Raw genomic sequence first — 20511 nt, 5'->3', positions numbered from 1 at the left:
GTGTCATATATGGCTCCTTTCTGGCAGAGCTGAGTAGCTGTGACAGAAATCATGTGACCCCCCCAAAGCCAAAAATATTTACTATCCGGCCATTTACAGGAAGAGTTTGCTGATTCTATCCTAGAGAAAGAGGACACAGCCTTAAAGAAGAGAGACAAAGTCCCCATATATCTTCAGAGGCTCCTGTTCAGAAGATCCCACTGGATGAACTTTTCATATTTAAATGAAGGGACAGACCGAATCTGACCCACAGGCTCACAGTCAGTGATCTGATTTATGATCATATAAACCCCACTACCGGGCGCTTATAAGGAACAAGAAACGGGATGACAGGTGTGGAGACAGATGTGCAGGAGGGAGTTAGAGAGAAGATTAGTTAGTGTGGAAACCAGCTGGAACAGGCAGGCCACAAGGAGTCCCACCGAGGGGCACCCAAACCCACGGATGGGTCAGGTACCACCTGTATCAGAATCACCTGGTGACATCATTAAACACGCAGGCTACTGGGTCCCGCCCAGGAATCTGAATCTGAGTTCCAGAGGTGTGGCTGAGCATCCACACTCTTAGCAGGTGCCACTAGGTGATTCTGAAGCACCCCTGAGTTTGAAAAGCGCTGGATTAGTGTCTAGCTTTAGTGAGCGGTCGAAGGTGCTCCCCACGAGGTCTGGCCTGAAGTCCGCTCGTGGCAGGTGAGAAGGGGAAAGAATGGGGCACAGACACAAAGAGGTAGATGCAGTGAAAAGGCAGTTTATTGTCTATTAATACTGTACAGAGGAACAGAGAGAAGCTACAAGTACAGCATTGGCTGTCGCTGGCAGTGTGATTTCTGAAGTCGGTTTTTGTTTTGTTTTTTTCATCTGGAGACAGAACAGTCAAAGTACACTTCAGGTTACAAAGTACAGCAGCTAGCCCAGCAAGTCTAATTCAGAGTAAGCACGACAGGCTCCCACCCTCCCCACCCCCAACCCCCAACCAACCACAAAATGGTATATTTACAGAGACGTCGCTCACCCCGAGTGAGCTGCTAAAGCTGAACATTCCATCAACCACCTACATTCACTGAAAAGCTGCATCAGACACAACATTGTCTCGAACCCCTGTATGATTTTGACACTCTTACTTAAGTCAGGAGCTGGAGCAGAGGAAAGAACGTTCCAGAATCCCACAAAGGACAGAACTCTTTCCACTTGCCAGGATGGGCTATTACAGAATTGGAGCTGGAGCTGCACATAGCACAGTTCAGATCAGGGTATTGCCCGGTGGCCTCTTGGTACTTGAGAAAGACTTTTCGTTGCAAAACCAAGGGGCTGGACATCTCCCCGCCCACCTTATCTCGAAGCTGAGAGGTTCCCATGGTAACAAGAGGCTAGGCTAACTTGGCTCCCCCATCCCACCCTCAGGCCACCGAGCAGATCTTTCATCTCCGGAGCGGTCGCCAGGACACTAATGTTCACAGCTGGGCTTGAGTTGGGTCTGCTGGAGGGATTCTGATGATGAAGAAATTAAAACGATTTGCATGGGAACCAGAGGGGTTATTTTTCTTGAAATGGAGAGAGTACTTATGACCTTGCGTTGTTGGAAGAAGGAGCTTGGTCTTTTAGGGTAGTAGAAGCAGACCCGTCCTAGGAAAGCCAGGGAGAAGAATCAGGAGTAGGGAGCAGATGCCGAGGCCTGACCCACTCTGTCGGCCAGAGGAACAGGTGTGGGTGAAGATCTTCACGAAACTGAGGGCGATTGTGATGGGAGCTCAAGAATTTGGCAGAAAATTGAGAAAAAAAAAAAAATCCAAGAACTCTAAAAATTCAGTATCTCCTTTATGGATGGATAAGGATAATCCTTTCCAGTTTCTACTTAACTCTGAAAATACAGGAGGCAGCTTCATTGATATTCACAGGGCCAGTAACATCTGATAACTTTTATATTGTTGGTTTATACATGTATGCATATTGTGTGTGTGTGTGTGTGTGTGTGTGTGTGTGTGTGTGTGTATTATGTAGGTGACCAGATGCTTCTGACTCACCATTTCACACATATGACTTAAATGCACCATAGTGTGTGGTCCCTGAACCTCAAATGTAGCAATTACTCCTTAACTATGTGAAAGCATTGGACTTTGATGATTGCTGGGCTTGGCTTTCATTTAAAACAGCTATCTCCTCCCAAAAGATCATTATGTATTATTCATGCTGTGGCCCAGAAAGCTATCAAGCCATATAACAAACAGGTTATCTAATGACAGATATAGAAAGCTTGATCTTACAACCTAGGTCTGCTGGGAAATGCTGGATTTCATGCAGTGGTGGTGCAGGAGCAGGCCACAGGACCTTGGTTCATGCCCCCAAGGTGTGGGCTAGTGCTACAGAACTCATCAGAAAGTTACCTTCATGGAATGGAGAAATAATTCAGTCAATCAAGGGTGTTTTCAAACTCAAGCTCCATAAGTCATATAGATTTTCATTATAAAAATATTTTTCCTTTAAAAAATACATAAATGTAAAATATTCCATGTTGACAGCCACTCCTTACTCCGTTCCGTATCACTCCAGTCGTCTCAGACTAGAATAAACGGGAACACACCTCGGTTCAAGCTCAATCACACCATCGGAGTCCATCCCTCTCGCTTTTTGCAAGCTATGCCAATTGTGCTTAAAAGTAGGCTCCCAGGCCCACGTAGAGGATCCACAAGTTCACCTCCCTCAGGGTAGGAAGGACTGTAGGAGGTCACACACACACAGTCTGTCCCAGGAATGTCAAAGTGGCATAGTGCAGGCTCAGAGCAGGAACACTGGAAATGCCCAAGCTATGCCTACTTTATGCCCCCTGGGCCAGACCTGCAAGGCTCTGCCTCAAGCTCCTGTGATGAAATTCACAGCTCTGAAGAGGGCTGGGTAGGGGTGGGGAAGAGAATGTTGTGTTCACACAGCTTTGGGATACAACCTGCGTTTTTTGGAAGGACAGAAAAGAAGAACACAAACAGCAATGCTAAGGCAAACTTTCCAATGGCACAGCAGAACTCTTTTTGTTCATCACTCATTTTGTTCACATCACAAGGCAGATACATTCTGTAAACATATATACCATACAGTACATTAACCATAGGAAAAAAAAGAAAAAGCCACCCTGTTATTCTTATCTTTCTGTATTTCTGTTCTTTCACTCCAGAAGGACTGCCTGAAGTCTGAGGGGGAATTTTATGGTTCATGAGATCTACTTTTTTTTTTTTGATAAAAATGCAATGACTTGCAAAAAACAGCCCCAGGTGACTAGTAAGAGGCCATAGGGGGAGAAGATGAACCTGTAGAAACTTAGAAAACAGTCACAAAATATAAAAAAGTCACTAATTTCAGGAAACATTTTGTTTCCCTGCTGAGTAAAAGAGAGCATCGAAAAATTGTTACAAAAGTTAAGGCTGTCCAGATCTTTGATGCAGAAAGTCTGTGGTCCCCAGGATTACATGTTATATGTTCACACTGAAAGTAAGTAAGTTTTTTTGTTTGCTTTTTTTTTTTTTTTGGTGCTGTAGTTCTGACCTTTTGATGTTAGGCTGGAGTGCAGAGGGAAGCAGAGGCCTATATAAGTCATATAAAAATTAAGGGGGTGGGGGCTGAGGCTGGTCTAAGGACCCCCAGGGAAATTGCCCTTTGAAACTTTCAGGATGTCATCTTTAGCCTTTTCTACATTCAAATAATAAGTATTTTGGTTTTTGTTAACATGGGAATTTTTTTTATGGAGTCTGCTGAAGCTCTGAAAATACAGACACATTACAGCATTGCACCACTCATAAAAGACTGACTTTTCCTTTTTCCCTAGAAAATGCAGGGAAGCTTCCTGACAAGACCAGAAGAGGTTTACATAATGCAGGTGAACCAGTGCAGGAGTCCAAGATGGCATCCTGCTCATTACGCGGAGCTGTTTTGTGATATACACCATCGCTCTGTGTGCCTGCTGGGTTGTACTAGCCAGTGAGACAAAAGATGCTTTCTGGTTCTGTCCTTATTGGTGGAGTGCTAGATATCTCGATTAATAAATTGAGGAGCTTTGAAAAGATTGCATATTTACAAAGTTTCTGAAACTTCTGTTTTAACTCTGCAGAGAATTCATGGTTTCAATAATGAATGTGCCTGTTGCAAAAAGACAACAGAAAACTCTGGCATTGGAATGGTTTTTGTTGTAAACAAAGTAACAGTGCAGGAGGTGAGAATACTCCCATGAGGAATGGGCCCTTTGGTGGATTAAACTCCCTCCCAGTGGGTCCAGAGACAAACAGCCAGCTGAGCTTCTAGGTTTTAAGTAAAAACAAAAGAAAGTCTTCCGTGCCTGTTTTGTCTATGTTCATCTGTGTTTTCACATCGACAGGGTTCATTTTTAAAAACGAGGAACTGAGTTAGTGGTTCCATTTTTGCCTCTGTCACCATATTCCCTCCCTCCTCTTTGGCTACTCATTGGTTCGTTGACGTTAAACAAATGGTCACTGTCAAGGGTGTTCTGTGGTCCCTTGAAATGAAATTCTGCAGGAAGTGAAAAGAAATAAGCTGTTTTCAGACTTGGCCTTAACACTGTGCTCTAGAGATGGATAGTGAATCTCTAGGAAATTATATAGAGATGTTCCCTCCCTTTTATGAAAACTTGACCCTAACCAAAATAAAAGTCTCCTTGCGTGTAGGAAAAACACATTTATCACCAGAAAGTAAATTGAAAAGGCAAGAATTTGCAGAAGCTCCATGTCAGAAAGGAGTTGAATCAAAGGAAACATAGAATTTGAGTTTCCTGAAAGCCTTTGAATCATTTGAGGAAACCACATTTGGGGTTTGGCCAGAAAGGAATTCCCCAGCTCCTCGTCTTCTCTACTCCCAATATTAAGTGACGTCACTGGACATTGTCAAATCCCTTTTAAAGGTGACAGATTTTTCTTATGTAAAGGAAAATAATGTCATGATGGGTAAAAGAAGTACAAAGTAAAAAAAGAAAACCCCCTTAGTTTTGTCCTCTTGCACATTAAAGGGAAAAAGAAAGTCAAGGGTATACAAGTCATTGAGATTTTTCAGGCTATGGAAGGTTTAAGCTTATCATTGTAACTATAAAGGATCTCTACTTCAATGTCATTGAAAATCTATTTATAAACAAACAAAATATCATTCCTTTCCTTCTTTCTCTTATTTCTATTTAAAAGGGTTCTGATTATATGATTTTAAAAGAAAGTCCAACCAACCATGCACTCCAAAATGACCATGGTTTTGCAGCTTTATGACTGGCTCTCTAATTAGTCTGGTAATGTAAGTCAATACTTCGAAGTTTTGAAGGGCGCCATACCATATATAATAAAGTGTTTACAGAGACAGTGCCAGTAACAGCAGGGAAGGCAGTACGTTCACAATTGCAACTCTGTTTATATTTTCGTTATAAAGGGTAGGGTAGTTCCTTGTTGCTGTAGATGGGATTATAGGTCTCATCCCATAAAAGTATTGGCTGAGCCTGAATCCCCCGTTACTAAAGGAAAACGATGCAAGCTATGCAAGTTTATATGCCATATTCAAACACATCTTCATTTACTGTGGCCACGCATCATTTTAATAAAGGTAACACATCTTACTTGAAAAACCACTTAAATGATAAGCTTTAATAGTAAAGTATACAGAGAACTCTAATTCATATAATTTGCTAACTTTTATACTAATTATTGATACATGAGAATGCAATTATCCCTGGTCTTTTAGCGCTCATGTGCAGTGTTGTGAGAGGTGTGGACCATTTCCTTCCGGAGAAATTAATTCACTGATGGAAGGGAGGTCATTGCAGGGAATTATCTGTCCTGGAAGATTCTGGTTCTCTTTATCAAAATGCATGCCCAAGGCTAACTTCTATCCTTCTACTCACTAACTGTGCTTTTAAAAGTCATCTTGAATAGTTTTAATCCCCAAGTGAATGAAAAAAAAAAAAAAGATAAGCTATGGTAAACTTTCGGATTGCTTCTTTCTAAATAAATTATCAAAATCATAGATTGTCTAAAACACGGAAGCTGTTCTCTTTTTCTATGTAAATAGGTTTATCTGGCATGTCATTATTTAAAAACATTTAAATGATGCCTAAATGACCATTTACTGAGCAGCACGAAGCTGAAAGTAGTGAGGTTTATAGGTGGCAAAACCAGATACTATTTCTAGATAGCAGAGTAGTTTTATTCAAAAACAGCTGCTTTGGTGAACCTGAGATTCAGAAATAATTTCCCTCAGCTCTTCAAAGCCAAGCCATGGGTGGAATCATCTTATAAAGTAGAATTTAGCTCATTATGTTTCCCTTAAAAAAATTTTTTTTTGTTTACACATTAATGGTAAGGTGACATACTTTGTGCTCATTAAAAATCTAATTAAGTTGGGAAAAATTAACTTTGAAAATTAAAAAAATACTGTTTTTCCCCTAACTGGAATAATTTCAAGCGAAGGAATTAAAAATAATAATCATTAGGTTTAGCACTAAGAAAGCTATTTAGGGCAAATTTAGTTGGTTCTGTAATCAAATTCTCTCAAGACCACCATATTTTTCCCTCATCTATTTTCCACAGAAATTAAACAATATAGTATATCTTATCGTATGTTTTTAAACTATGTTCTATGGAACATGGATAATTTTGTGAATTATTTGCAACAATGCTATGAGCATCTGGGCAAAAACCTTAAAGTTAAGATATCTCTGTTTTAAAATAAATTAAATGTTACAGCTTTATCTCATTACTATATTATTGTTTTACTAAATTCCTTCCCTTTGGCTTTATCACACCTGTGGCTGTTTGCTTTTGGGAGAATGCTAAGAATTTAAAGAACTGTTCATTGTGTTCTAGATAAAAACTATTCCTTCGATGGTCTGGAATCTCCAGAAGCCTAAGAAACAATGCTTAAAGAAGCTCAGCTATGTGCCACTCGGTCAGCATTTGTTGGATGCTTCAGAGCAGTTAAAGTTGAGAAGACAGGTCTTTCTTAATCTTTTAAACCTTTTTTACATTTTAAAGTTCATTTTGTGGGGTCAGATCAACCTATAGGGTGACAGTGCGGGAAATATTCTCTTTTCCAGGGGAACAGAGAGAAAAGAGTCCAGTTCTAAGGCTGTGTAATCAACGGGGCAGGTGAGATGAAGAGTTAATTCAGGTACAGCACCGTCTACAAGGAAGCGGAAACATCACAGCAACCACTGCAGGTCAGAAGGACTGTTTTAGAAATATGGTCACTGCAGAGATACTCCCCCAAATGACCCCTTCATTGAAAATAGATCATGATCAGAAAAGATCCGTGAAAAAGAAAACAATATAAAAATTTACACTTTTTTTTTTTTTGAGAGACTAGAAGCAAGGCTCACGGGTTCGCCTAAGTTAGGAGCTCACTACTGATGCTCAAAACAATGCTTTTTTCACATCCTTCGGAAGTTAAAAATGGTGCTTCTTATAGAAAGGGTCCAGCAGTGAAGTCACAGAAAGAGAGACAGCTGCTGATGGGCAGGTTACGGAATCATCCCTACAATTCAGCTGTGACAAGCACTGGGTTTTCTTTTTACATCCACTTCATTTCAGTTTTAACAGAAGGAAAGCCATCGATGCACAATACTGTGACCTGGAAGCTTATGTAAGGCAGTAAAAAGCATCCCCCTAGACTGGACAGACTAAGTAAGGTCCACTTTTGGCTACACTAGCAACCGGCTAGAGCCCAGAGCATTTTGCCACCTACGATATAAAAGCAAAGATCCACAGCAAGGGAGGCAAGTGAGAAATCAGCGACGTGGCGATGTGTGACTACATTACAGCGACACACGACAAAAATGAACCCCCCGGTGCCCACGGGTTCAATTCCAGGCAAGTGAATTAAGGCTACTAGATCACTGGCTGATACGAGGTCCATTCCAATCGCGCAGTAAGGAACCGATTCCCTCTTGAAGACACAAGGAAAGGTTGAGAGGAAAAGCAAGTTCTTGGAAAGAATGAAGCACACACATGCATGTTGTCTCTGAGCTGAGGAAACTGGAGAAAAACGAAAGGGGGGAAAAATAAGAGGGATCAAAGCAATCCAACTGCAAGGCAAGGCAGGTGTTTGCTTCCAGTTCACAGTATCGCCCGCAGTTAGTGGTACAGTGAGGTCTACGGAAGTGGTGGAGAGCACAGAGGCTGCCCGGAAGAAAGGGGAAGAAAGAAGTGGTCACATGACAACACAGCATTGACAGCGCTTTTTCTTTTGGGTACCTGGGGCTGGCTCCGTGGCCAGGCTCTCTTCTTTCCCTTCTGGGGATGAGGGCTCTGTGGTGTCTGAGACGGGCCGCCCGGACACCAGCTCGGCTGCGTTCCCATCAATGGTGGACACGTCTGTCACGGTCTTCTCCCTCAACGACTTCTCATCGTCTTCGTCAATGAGGACCAACTCAGCCTTGATGGTTTCATCACAGCCTAGCACCTTTTTAGTCTCCTCTTCATCCTCGATATTCTGGTAGCCCATGAAAATCATGGTGACTGGCTGATCCAAGTTTGCCTCCGGCCCTTCAGTGCTGGGGGCTGGAGCCCGCTGCCCGGGATTCCCGGAAGAGTGATCCTTCCTAGACTTATGGACCATTTCTAATTTGGCTTCTTTGCAGAGCATGTGTTCCTTAGGGTGGCTGAGGCTCCCATCTGCAATCCCAGTCCTTTCTGACACGTGCCCTCCTCTTAAGCTTGATTGTCCAGCCTTCTGAATAAGCTCTTCTACATCCTTTGAGCTTAATTTGTGCACTCCGTTTTCTACTATGGTGCCTCCTGAGTGCACCTCATACACTACTTTGGTACCATCATCAAAGACTTTGACTCCTCTCTGATGGACCCCCTCTGGGCCAATGGTGGATGTAGAGAGAATCTTGGTCTCTCCTGTTTGTTTGTCTTTCTCCACATTAATTTCCATGGCGTACACAGCTTGAACGAAAACAAGAGAAAGGAAGTGCATGTTACAACAAAAAAAGCCAGTGAATGGTTAATTGCCAAACAGACCGAAAAAAAGAAAAAAAAAAAAGGTGTTGGGCCCTTTCTAGCCTAACTGCAAAGCATCTTGAGTGTTAGAGTGAGTGCACTGTGGACAGAGGTGGTTACATATGTATTTTAACACAGCAGCTAAATGCACTGGGAAGACGGATGAACAGAGTTACCATATCTCCATGGCACTCACACTCCTAAGGAAGATGAGCTAAAATAAGGCCACAAGCAACTGTTGAAATCCAGTGTAACAATTACAGGGAAGCTGGCGACATGCAAGTTTACCTGGATGGAGAGATTACCCTACGCTTATAGACAATTTTAAAGCCCTTGGTTAAGAAGTGATCTAGTTCCAAACTCCTTTTTTTTTTTAAGCTCTTTTACCAAGTGTTCTACTATTCTTTGACATTTTCCTTTCCTATTAATGGAGATTATGCAAAGGGTTTTGCAGATGGCACGTGGTTATCTTTCACTGTACTTTATATAAAAGAGGATATTTGCAAAAATGGAAAAGCTATGAAAGTAGTCAGATGATATGCTCGGTAAGCGTCAGTCATTCAGCTCGGTTTCCACACCAAGAACTAGAAGAGCAGAACAGAGGTAGTGTCATCCCACTGACCCTGGAATCAGAGGCCAGTGCTCACAGAAGGCCCCTTCCTTCCTCCGTGCACACAGTGCCAAGCCCTCGTGATTGTGCCCCAGACTGTCAGTCCCATCTGCCACCTTCCTCCTGTTCCACGGCCACTACTCAATCTGAGACACTCCTTCCTAGATTATCGCGAGAGCTTTCTACCCGGTCTTCCCGCTCCAGTCTCGGCCTCTCTGACTCACGCACCTCCTGCTGCCATTCTGAGCCTCCCGAGGACCAGCTCGTTCCTGTCCTATAGGCTCATGTGACTCACCATACTTTCAAATCTGGTACCTCTGAGGCACACGTTCTAGATGGAAAGAAACTGGGCCTCAGACCCACGGAGCCAACTGTCCCAGGGCACCCTTTGCCTGAATGACCCACAGATGCATCAGCCTCTGCAGCTTCAAAACTGAACCCATCTCCTCTCAAAACTCCCCACCAGGCCCTGGTGTGAAGTAACACCTGGACCACAGCGCAGCCTCTCGAGCGAGACACCGGAGAATCATCCCTGATTTGGCCTCGTCTTCCTAATAACCCATCATCAAACAGTTGCTGAGACTGATTCTACTTCAGCTTCATTCCCTCGCCACTCCATCCTCACCACTGCCTTGGAGCAGGCCCTCTTCTGCTCTCTGCACAATAGCCCACGTCCGATTTCATCTGCCACTGCTGTCTTTTCATCACCAGGCAGCTGAGGTTTGCTTTTGCATGGCCAGAGGAGCAAAGAATGATTTTTACGTTAAAAAAAAATTGTTAAAAAAAAGAAGGAAGGAAGGAAAGAAAGGACTTAAGAAAGAGGAAACGAAAGAAAGAATTTAAGAAGAAGGAAAGGGGTGGGGGGAAGAATATGCAACAGAGACCATATGTGGTCCACAAAGTCTAAAATATTTATGATCTGGCCATTAATAGAAAAAGTCAGCCGACTCCTGCTGGCCCAGGCTCTGTCCTGCCCGGAGAGTTACCGAACTCACAAACTCCCTCCCCTGGTTCCTGCATCCGCATAGAGTAAACACCAAACCGCCATCTCTTGGCATCTGTCCGCAACCTTCCTTTCTTGTCTTGCCTTGCAACCTCTCTCACTCCACATACACTCAGGCCACAACAAAGGACATTCAACATCCTTCCGGTGCCTGCTGTCCCTCTGCCTAGACAGCCTTTTGTCCCTTCTCCACTGGCCGACCCCCCGAGTCCTGTGTCACATCTGTGCTCATCATCGCCATTGAGTCCCTACCTCTTTCTAAGCAACTACAAGTTCCCCAACTGTGTCAAGAAGATCCAAACTATCTTTTCAATCACACGTTCCACTGCTCCCTCTCCCTCCAGCACAGCCAAAGAACACCCCCCTACATCTAAACATTTCCTGCTTTTGCTAAGATTTCCATCTCCTGAAATGTCCTTCCTTCACGTTTCTATCCATCCACGCAGGACTCCTCATCAGCGCCCCGGTCAACTGCCCCCTCTTCCACGATTCCTTTGCTCTTCCATCTCTAAGTCATCCCTCTCTTCTCAAGACTCTCTCTGAACGCTTCTTCTAAACCTCTCTGAAGGCACTTAACGCTTTCCATTCAGTAATAAAATTACACGTGGGAATGTTTTATTAGCTCCATAAATTTTGAACACTAGTTTTTTGCCTGGCATCTTTTTATGACTCCCCCTCCCCACCAGCACCTACCTGAGAGCCTTTTGTACAGAAAGTATTTGATACACATACCTGTGAAACAAATGCTACTAACTGAAAAGTCTAATTTGTTGTTTTAATCTAGTCACAAATACTTTATATAATATGACACCAATGAAAAGGTACACACGGTGATTAATGCTTGAACTGGTTTGAAAAAATAGCAATGGTATTATTCTGTCTTCTTGCATAAAAAGATACAAGTTGACCACGGTTATATTTAACTAAAAAGATTTTGAAGCAAAATTCAATGCTTTATTTTCATCGTGTCCATTTTGAAAGTTTCACTTGTTTAGCACAAAGACCTTGAGTTTCCTTAAGTGACACAAAGGAAGGCCAAACCATCTCTGTCACAGAGGTACCTGGGCTCACACAGTGACGGTGATATCAAAAGAAATACCGGTCTCAATTATTTCCTGATTTTCCACAAACTGTGTCATCAAAGAAATAGAACAAACATTTAAAATTTTGCATGGGCTCCAAAAAGCCTGTTCTTTAAATATTACATTTCTATTAAAAAGCATAGCTTTGGGTTAAAATACTATGTTCTATCACTATTAACACACTTATGGGACCTATTTATAAATAAGGAAGGTAACAATGATTGTCAGTTGTAGGTACAATACCCCAAACATCCAGTAATATGCAAACCAAATGATGCATTGACCTGCAATCAGTACACAGTATGGAATAAAATATTTCTATTTTTATACCCATATGTGATAGGATATAGATTATGAACATGGGGATCTTTAGAGCTGTCCCTTTCTCTCTGACCCACCAATGAGAATGCTGTCATCGCTGGTCCAATTTTCCTTTCTCCACCATATTAATCCCCAACCTCATCTGGTCTTTACCTGTCCCTAGAATCAGAGACTGGACCAAAAGGAGGGACAGTAAGGAGAAGTTCTTTGCTAGAACGGTTAAGTAGATTCATAAAATAAAGAACTGAGAAAGGAGGGTTTTAGTGGAAGAGATGGTCAAAGTTGGGTGGGAGGTGGACAGGGAGGGGGCATTCTGTGGTGGTGGGTGATGCTTTGGGGAGTTACATGTAGAGGAAAGAAGACAGAATGTGAGACGTGGTGGTGACAGGAATTGGATCCCTTTTAATATTCTTCAGGAAAAATGGGTAAAGAATAGAGTTTGTTTTTAGTGGGTTTTCTTTTTCGTGTTTCTGTGATTTTAAGCTGTGTTCTGTTAAATGTGACATGGCTCTGGGACTGGACCACAAGTGACATGGATTCTTTAGGGTTACAGATTCATATTTATATTTACACTATTTATTTATGCACTGTTCTTTCAATATTTCTAGAATATGACAGCAGATTTATAATAAAATAAATCTGGATATGTTATGTCATAAAATACAACTTTCATATGTTTTTTCCCCAGATAAGACATAGGGCTTCAAAGGAACCACACGGTCTTAGTAGGTTTCTTCAGGTTTGGTCTCACACCCCTTGTCTGCCTTCGCTCTCTTCACTAGTAAGGGGTACTTAGGCAAACACTGTGAGCAGCTCTGGCTTAACAGAAACGCAGTATTGAGACTTCAAGGATACACATATGAGAATGTTATTAGACATTCAGAAAAACACAGGAAGCGTGAAAGTGTATCTTACATGCGTTGTCTACAAATAAGCATTTATATTTTGTTCCAGTTCTCAGCCAATAATATTTCAAATGTGAACTAGGGTGGCTATGAGCCAGTAGGAAAATAAGACTTCCATCGGAAATTCAGCATTTCATTTTTGATGCACACACACAATTTTAAAAGCTCTCCTGCTCTTTACTGCTGCCAAGTAGTGTACCAGACCCCTTACTTACATCATGTCCTCATGTTTAACCACGAAGAACACTCTCCAATCTGCCCTTTTCTCCCCTCAAGCTTCCCCACACCACAGGAGCACTATGATGAGGGTTGTAAGGGCTTGATGCTTGTGCTCATCTTCTTGAAAAAAAAAATGAGGAGGGGGTACCACTCAGGGGAGGAAGCTTTCTGGGAAGAGACTCTGAAAGACACCCATGGACATAAAGAAAAGGACTTAAACAAAATCTTTCTAATATTGCCTGGAGGAAAGACCTGGAGACAGAGGGAAACAAACAAACCAGTCCAATGGACGTTCCAATGATGGGATGACTGAAGTCTGGACATACGTTTTTATAAAATGATCCATTTAATTATTGATTTCCAAACATTATACACTGGTGACAATGAGACTGGAGTGTACAAAAGTGTGTTTGCTGGTCCTTCCAATAATCCAGTGAGAGAGCAGAATAATATCTCTGTTTTGTTACTGAAGAATAAGAACCAAAATGGCTTGCTTTCTGCAAAGGGATATAAATGGATGATGGCACTGGTGCTTTGACTCTGGGCTCTGTGTTTGGTTTTCTTGGTACTTCTCCCCCACGTCTCTCTCATCAATAGAAGAGCCACCTTCAGGAAGCCAAGACACACTCACAGGGGTCAATAATCCCAGTTTCTAGGTCCTGAAAAGACCCAGGTGTGGGCTGGAGCTGGAGGCCCCCAGGGAAGGTACCTGTGCACCACAGGGCGCAGAGAGGTGGGTCTGAGGAGCAGAGAATGCTCATTCTTCGTCAGACCCATCGCTCTGGCTCTTTGTGCTCCCTTGTCCCCTGTCACCTTCACATTTGGCAAAGAGAGAGCAGCTGTAAGGAGCCTAGGGAAGGGGGAACCAGAGCACCTGGCACCAGTAAGGGGAGGGGGCACCAGCTGGCACAATTCCATTTCACAATCAAGCCAAGAGCACACAAGACAGGACTTTGTGCTCTGTGAGGACGGAACATTCCATCACTGCTAAATTCCCTGATCCACTCTTCACCCAGCTCCGTTTCTTTGACTCACTGTGATCAGAGGGCGGAGGAACCAGGCTAGGGGTCCACATGTAAAGTACAAAAAGACGCATCCCACTGTCATCTCATCAGTCAGTAAGACGGGAGATGCCCACAGGAGGGAGAAATACACTGATTCTGAATTCTTATCCGGGTCACATCCTAATTTGGGGCCTCATTTTCCCATTTGTACAATGAAGGGTATCCAGCTTTTTTTTGTTGTTAATTGAAGTACAGTTGATTTACAACGTTCGGTTAGTTTCAGGTATACAGCAATTCAGTTATACCCATACATAGAGGGTATCGAGCTTTGATATTTCACGGTTCGTAAGTCAGGGGTGTGTCAAGAACAATAAGAGGGCAGCAGACAGCCAGACCAGGACCACCACCCAGCCGTGAGATCATCCCAGTCTAATGAGCATCAGGTAGCTGCTGCTGCCCCTGGAACATGGATGAGAAGCAACACATATGCTTGGCTTATGGAATGAACAGACGTACGTGCAGTCCGATCCCTTTGAGCCCATGATGGTAGATATACAGGTATGTTCACACCTTCGCTTGAGGTTGGAAATACACCATTGGCATTGTGATGCAAATAACAATGAAAATGAGGACATTCATTCAGTGTGGAGCCACCCCTCTCATCCCGGAGGGCAATCTCTAACTTCAGAACCCAGTAATCAAACATTTCTTTGAATCAACTGTTTTCACCTTGATATTAACACAAATGGGTCAGCGAGGGCGTGATGTTGATGGACAACACAGGCCAGAGCCAGTTTCTCACGTCAATTTTACTTCAATCCTTTTGGTCAGGAAGAACAGTTTTCAGCCTGAAAAGTGCCAGAAAGAATATTGCTAAGTGGTAACTGAAACTGCGATGAGGAGAGAAGATTGGGACATAATAAGGCACCCAAGGATACAAAAGCTCTCAGTGCTCTGGCACCTGGGCCCCAGTTCCCACTTGGACGAATTTGTCTCAAGGATGTGATATACCAGGAAAGGTGCTAGAGACAGAGATTCAAATTCTGCTTTTCAAAAACGAGAAGGAAGGAATTCTGTAAACCACACAGAAGTAGCTTGACATTGTGGCGGGCTAACTTCTAGAGTTAATTTTCAAAGAGTCGAGACTGCCCAGAGCCAGCATGGGTTCATCAGACAGAGGCTGGGCCCACTGAGCTCATTCCCCTTTGTCCTTCAGACCTCTAGACAGATGAGGCCAAGGCCAGAGAGATACAGTATATCTGGATCACTGCACAGTCCCTTGTGTCCTGTGGACACGGAAGAAACCTGTGCCTTGGGGGTTAGGACAACTGGCAGAGCTTGTCACTGGTTGAATGGCCACGCCCCCAGGGGCTGAATTAGGACTCCCAAGGGCCAGGAGATTCCCTGATGGTGAGCTGTCGGCCCCTGACTCTGGTTCCAACTGTGCCACGTTTTTATCAGTGAAATGATGACAAGTAATGCAGGTTGGCTTTTTAGATCTGAGATGACACTAAATGGAGAGGAAAAATGAGGGTTCATGGTGCTACAGTCAAGAGCTGTAAAAATACTGACAACAGAGAAGAGAGTTTTCTCCTTTCCAAACTTTAAACCCTTTATTTAAATGAAATCAGATGCAGAAGTACAATATGGAAACACCAGTGCTGCAGAGTTGCCAAGCCTGAAACAGCAGAGAACACTCGGGCCGTGACTACCGAGTCCCCTGCCCTCATTCCCCTCCCCACCTCCTGGAGGCTCCTCAGTGACCTCGGGGGACCCCACCATTCACGAGGGTTGATTTTTTTTTTTTGCACTTTTTTGTGGGGGGAGGGGAGGACGTAATTAGGTTTGTTTGCTTTGTTATTTCTTAATGGAGGTGCTGGGGATGGAACCCAGGACCTTGTGCATGCTAAGCACGTGCTCTACCACTGAGCTATACCTTCCCCCCGGTACTATCTTACAAGAAGAAATTTAACAGTCATATTGAGTCTACAAAGGGCAGACACGTGCACAGCTCATCCTTATTTGCGCCTCTCGAGATTAAGAAATGAAGGATGCTGGAGGTTCTTCTGCGTGTGAGCAGGCGAAGTGGTGTGTGCACAGTTGTGGGGAACAGACCCCTTGCTGCCCCTGAAATGATTCTGGAGCAGTGACTCCACTGGATAATGGAAAAGAGGCTGAGCAGTGGCACAGGTCACAGACCTCTGAGGCTGTACCTCAGAGGCTGAAGCTGAGAAGCCGTGATGGCAGGGAAGTTAGTCACAGGGTCCGTGGCACCAAGCTCTGCCTTGGGAGGCGGGGTGATGGGCTCAGCCCAGGGCGCACTGGGGGCCTCGGAGCCTTGCACTTCAGGAAGATGCAAGACAAAGGGGGGAGGGTTCAGACGGGAGGGACAGTCATGGCACCATCCACACAACCCCATCATCTGAGGACCAGCTGAAGAGATGGGGGCGGTGAGCCTCATGGGGACAGAAGGGGAGGAGCCAGGAAAGACAGCATGTGATAGTCAATTTCAAATACTTGAAGGGGCTCCAGTGGGCAGGATAAGGACCCGTGGGTGGAAGACGAAGGCAGCAGACAAATGGTAGCTCCATCGGAGGGAGAACTTCGCAGCCATCAGAAGCTATTACAGACAGAATGAGCCACCTGGAGGGAGACTGGGCTTCAGCCTCAGAGGGGTGTGACTGTGGTTTGAGCACCTATTTTCAGGGCTCCTATCTCCCAGCTTCCATGTTTGAAAAAGGGACTCAGAGAGATGCCTCCTGATTCTGAAGAGCAATGATTCTAAATCAATTCGCATTTCTACCGAGTCCAAAACCTCTCAAACTCCAGACAAGAGCATCTGTTGTCATCCTAAGTGATAACAAGTGACATTTATTACAGTGGCCCTAAGGTTGTGCCAATTTCCAAAAGGATGTGCATAAAGTGTGATAGATTATACATAGAAGAGAGAATTCTGGGGGTGCTATCCGGGCTCTGTGTAGTCACTATGACAGCCATAACTGATCATGCATCTGGATGCTCTATTTCCAAAACAGCCTGGACGGAGCAGTTACCCACATCAAATGCAGTTCCTTCTATGACTTTGTTTCTGTGTGTTTCCACAGTAGAAACATTTATGCAAGTGAGTTCTTAACTAATGAACAGAAGTACACGTAAAGTTATTTTTTAGAGGATCTGGATCACATAATACTTTTTAAAAAAATGCATCTGCTATTTGGATCACTGTGTTTTCACAGGACCTTCGAACATGAAGGATGCAGGGTCAGGAGAGTATGTATATTCCTACAGGCACAGCACTGTGCTCCTAGTAACATATCACTCTTGAACTTTACATTCCTTGACTACCAGTACTGCTCAAATCCTATTTATATCTCTTAAACATCTGTCCCCACACACCAGCCCTACCCTCTCCAGGCCAGTCCATTAGCTGGGTGGTGCATCATGTCTTGTGAGGAGCAGAAACAAGGAGAGGGGCTGGAGAACTGTTTACCCCACAGTTCCTGGGAACTCCCAACACTCTCCGAGCAAGCAGGAAGCTGTGTGACTTTTGAATGGCCATGATCCTGAGTAGATCTCAGAAGTGCACCTTGGAGCATTTAAAAGAGTCCGCAGCATAAGTCACTCCCAGTGGTGCCTCTGTAGCACGACTGTAGGCTGCCAAGTTCTGGTTTATCCACCCTTTAACTATCCAGGGATGCGTGTACCCGGCCCGGGTTTGATCAGACACAATGTACAGCCCCATCCAACTCGAGAATCCTGAGATTCTGTCTATAAAAGTAATACACTGAGATGTTTCCAGAGACACCCAGTAGATACTTCAGTTTCGCCACTGCACATGACAATTACATCAATCATTCCGTGCCCTTTTCTCTTCCTTTTACATTAAAATAAGGAGGGATTATTTGCTTCATAAAATATTCAGATCGGCCTACTTTATGTCGGCCAGACTCCCTCTGGCTTAACCGTGGTTTGTGTTTTGTCTTACAAAAGGTATCACTGTGTGACTTGTTTTAAACATAAATTTACCTAGATGATGTAATGCATAATCTGAGGTTCATTCATCTGAATTCATTCGATTTCCCCTACATTGTCACTAACTGCACAACCTTGAGTTCATGTTTCCATTTAGCCCCTGCCCTCGGTGCATTTCTCTGCAGAGCAGAAAGGCCAGGACAGAGACAGACTGTTCACGTCTGCCCGGTTCTGATTTCGGAGGCACGTTCACGCTGAACAGAGCAAAGCGTAGCTCTCCATACGCTTTACGCTCATAGATTATTTTCCAACATCCACAATTGTGAGAAACATATGTTCTTTAAATTGCTGCTTTCATTTCCCCAAGATATCACAGCAGCTAAGAAATAACTCCAGAAATGGGAAGACTGGGGAATGTATATGTTCGTAATATACAGACAGCTTGACTCCCAGAGGATTCCGGTAACACACTCATACGCTTTGAAAATACTTTCCACCCAGCTTCCCATCATAGCCCATTTGATCTTGTACGATTCCAGCATAGAAAATAAAACTCCCTGGAGGCAGGGTACAGACTAACCTTCAGATTCAGGACAGAGAGAAAGACCACAAACATGAGAGACAGATTCCTCTGAAGTTGGAGGGAAAACGCTCCATGACATTCTCAACACTCCCTCCCATTCGGTCCTTGGTGACCCATCAGGGCTCAGCGCCTGCCCCGCGTGGCCACTGCAAAATTCTGTCTGAACCTGCGCTGAGGGCAGGGTGCCCCTGTGTAAGGATATCTGGGCATCCCTCGTTAATAAAGCTCAGAGAAATGCAAGCCCCAGTGCTCAGTCCTGGCATCAAAACCAGTAGTTCCCCAGGACTTACCAGCGGCTCGGCTGGTCCCGTCCTGCCCAGGTGACGGTTCTGCCGTTCGTGAAGAGAGGATTGGCAGGTCGGGGAGCTGGGAGGAAATGTAATTTACTGCATCTGGTAGCAGAGAACAGGGAATACAATTAGGCACAGTGTCGGGAGGCCCAGTGGGTTCACTGCCGAGACAGCAGCTTGTCTGCCCTACATAATGGACCACAGAGGCGGCCACTGCACGAGAGGATCAGGGCAAACAAAGACAAGCGTTTGCCCAGCGACTGATATTCAGTAGAGTAGCTGAGGTAGGAGGGATCCTGGCCAGAGAGCTCAAGCCCCAGGACAGCTCTATGCATTAAAAGACTCATCAGAAAGCTCTAGACTCGAAGAGTACAATGCGTTGGGGGTGGGGGGGATGGATGAGTGAGAGCCATTATCAACTTGGTGCGACTGACCACATACGGGACCTCAAACTGGAAATGTGTCTTAAACAGAGCTGGAAAATTGTTCGGGGCTCTTTCCTTGAACTGGAAACAGATTCATTTTTTTTTTAATGTAACTGATTCATTCAGAAGACTAATTTTATACGCATTAAAAAAAAAAAGATTCCAGAACTTATTCCATCATTTCAGGACTTTGGGCTAGAAAACCCTGAGATTCCAAATAACAACACCCAGTGAACCCACTATAAGCTCACCTGCAGGAAACGTCACTACACGAAAGAGGGAGGCCAGCTCTGCTTGGGAAAATACCTTGGAAGCCCACTTACGGAGGTGGGACCCTAGAGGGTGAGGACGTTAGAGGGCATGCTGAAGTGTCAGTGGACAGGAGGAAACCACTGGGGTGAAACAAGAAGAATCTGTGTGCCCTCCAGAGAGAAGTGAGAAACTGAAGGAACGTTCTAGAAAGCTGGGCTGTAGGTGACATGATTCCTTCCCCGTGTCACGATCACATTCCAGAATCCTGGAATGTCAATCACTCATCAATGATCACCTCAAACTGCTTACCGCATGTTTCCACTGAATATCCCCCAGTCGCCTAACTCAACACATCCAAAATGGAACTCTCACTGTGCTCCTCCTGCTGCTTCTCCGAATCTCAGCTCACTGGCACCATGACCCACTCAGGATCCTGGGCAGTGCCCTTAACTGCCCCTCCTGGTGTCCGGTCAGTCCTCAGCCTCCACCTCCCTTCACCCATCTGTCCCGCCCTCTGTATCCCCACTGCTACTGCCTTAGTTCTAGCAGGTTTCTTGTTCTTTTTCTTTTTAAATTTCATGCTGGAGAGGACCACAGACAGACACTAGATTCGGATTAGGATTAGCTCAGTTCTACAGCAACTAGACCATTGCTGACTCGTGTGTGTGTCTGAACAATCCAGCAAGTACTGATATTGGACTGTGACGTTCTTAGGGCAAAGAACACACCCTGTGGGAGACGATGGAGTGGAATTTCTCTAAGAGAATGGATTGGTCTATATCAACTCTCTGGGGAGATGGAACAGAAGTCACGAGGAGGCAGGCAGGCCCTGGTTGGAGTGAGGCTCGGGTTACTGTCTCTCCCTTGGGGCCTC

General features: G+C 44.3%; 1 protein-coding gene across 6 annotated transcripts in view; it reads right to left on the bottom strand.

Moving 5' to 3' along the window:
* PALM2AKAP2 (PALM2 and AKAP2 fusion) overlaps positions 1 to 20511 on the bottom strand; it is a 448665-nt gene that overhangs the window by 173099 nt on the left and 255055 nt on the right. For 2 of the 6 annotated variants that reach the window (XM_074361972.1, XM_074361974.1), the window contains exons 8-9: positions 18961 to 19062; positions 8222 to 8917 (exon numbers count right to left, since the gene is read on the bottom strand). The exons of 1 other annotated variant lie outside the window; for it this stretch is intronic. In XM_074361972.1, the coding sequence (XP_074218073.1) occupies positions 8222 to 8917; positions 18961 to 19062 (798 nt within the window). Of the gene's footprint in view, positions 1 to 975; positions 8918 to 18960; positions 19063 to 20511 lie in introns of those variants that run through there. 3 more of the 6 variants (XM_074361975.1, XM_074361973.1, XM_074361980.1) reach the window with 3 other exon arrangements.

The sequence above is a fragment of the Camelus bactrianus genome, chromosome 4 (assembly GCF_048773025.1).
Source record: "Camelus bactrianus isolate YW-2024 breed Bactrian camel chromosome 4, ASM4877302v1, whole genome shotgun sequence".
NCBI classification, from domain to species: Eukaryota; Metazoa; Chordata; class Mammalia; order Artiodactyla; family Camelidae; genus Camelus; species Camelus bactrianus.
The sequence above is the reverse complement of the archived record's forward strand: the minus strand, read 5'-3'. Positions and strand labels throughout refer to the sequence as shown.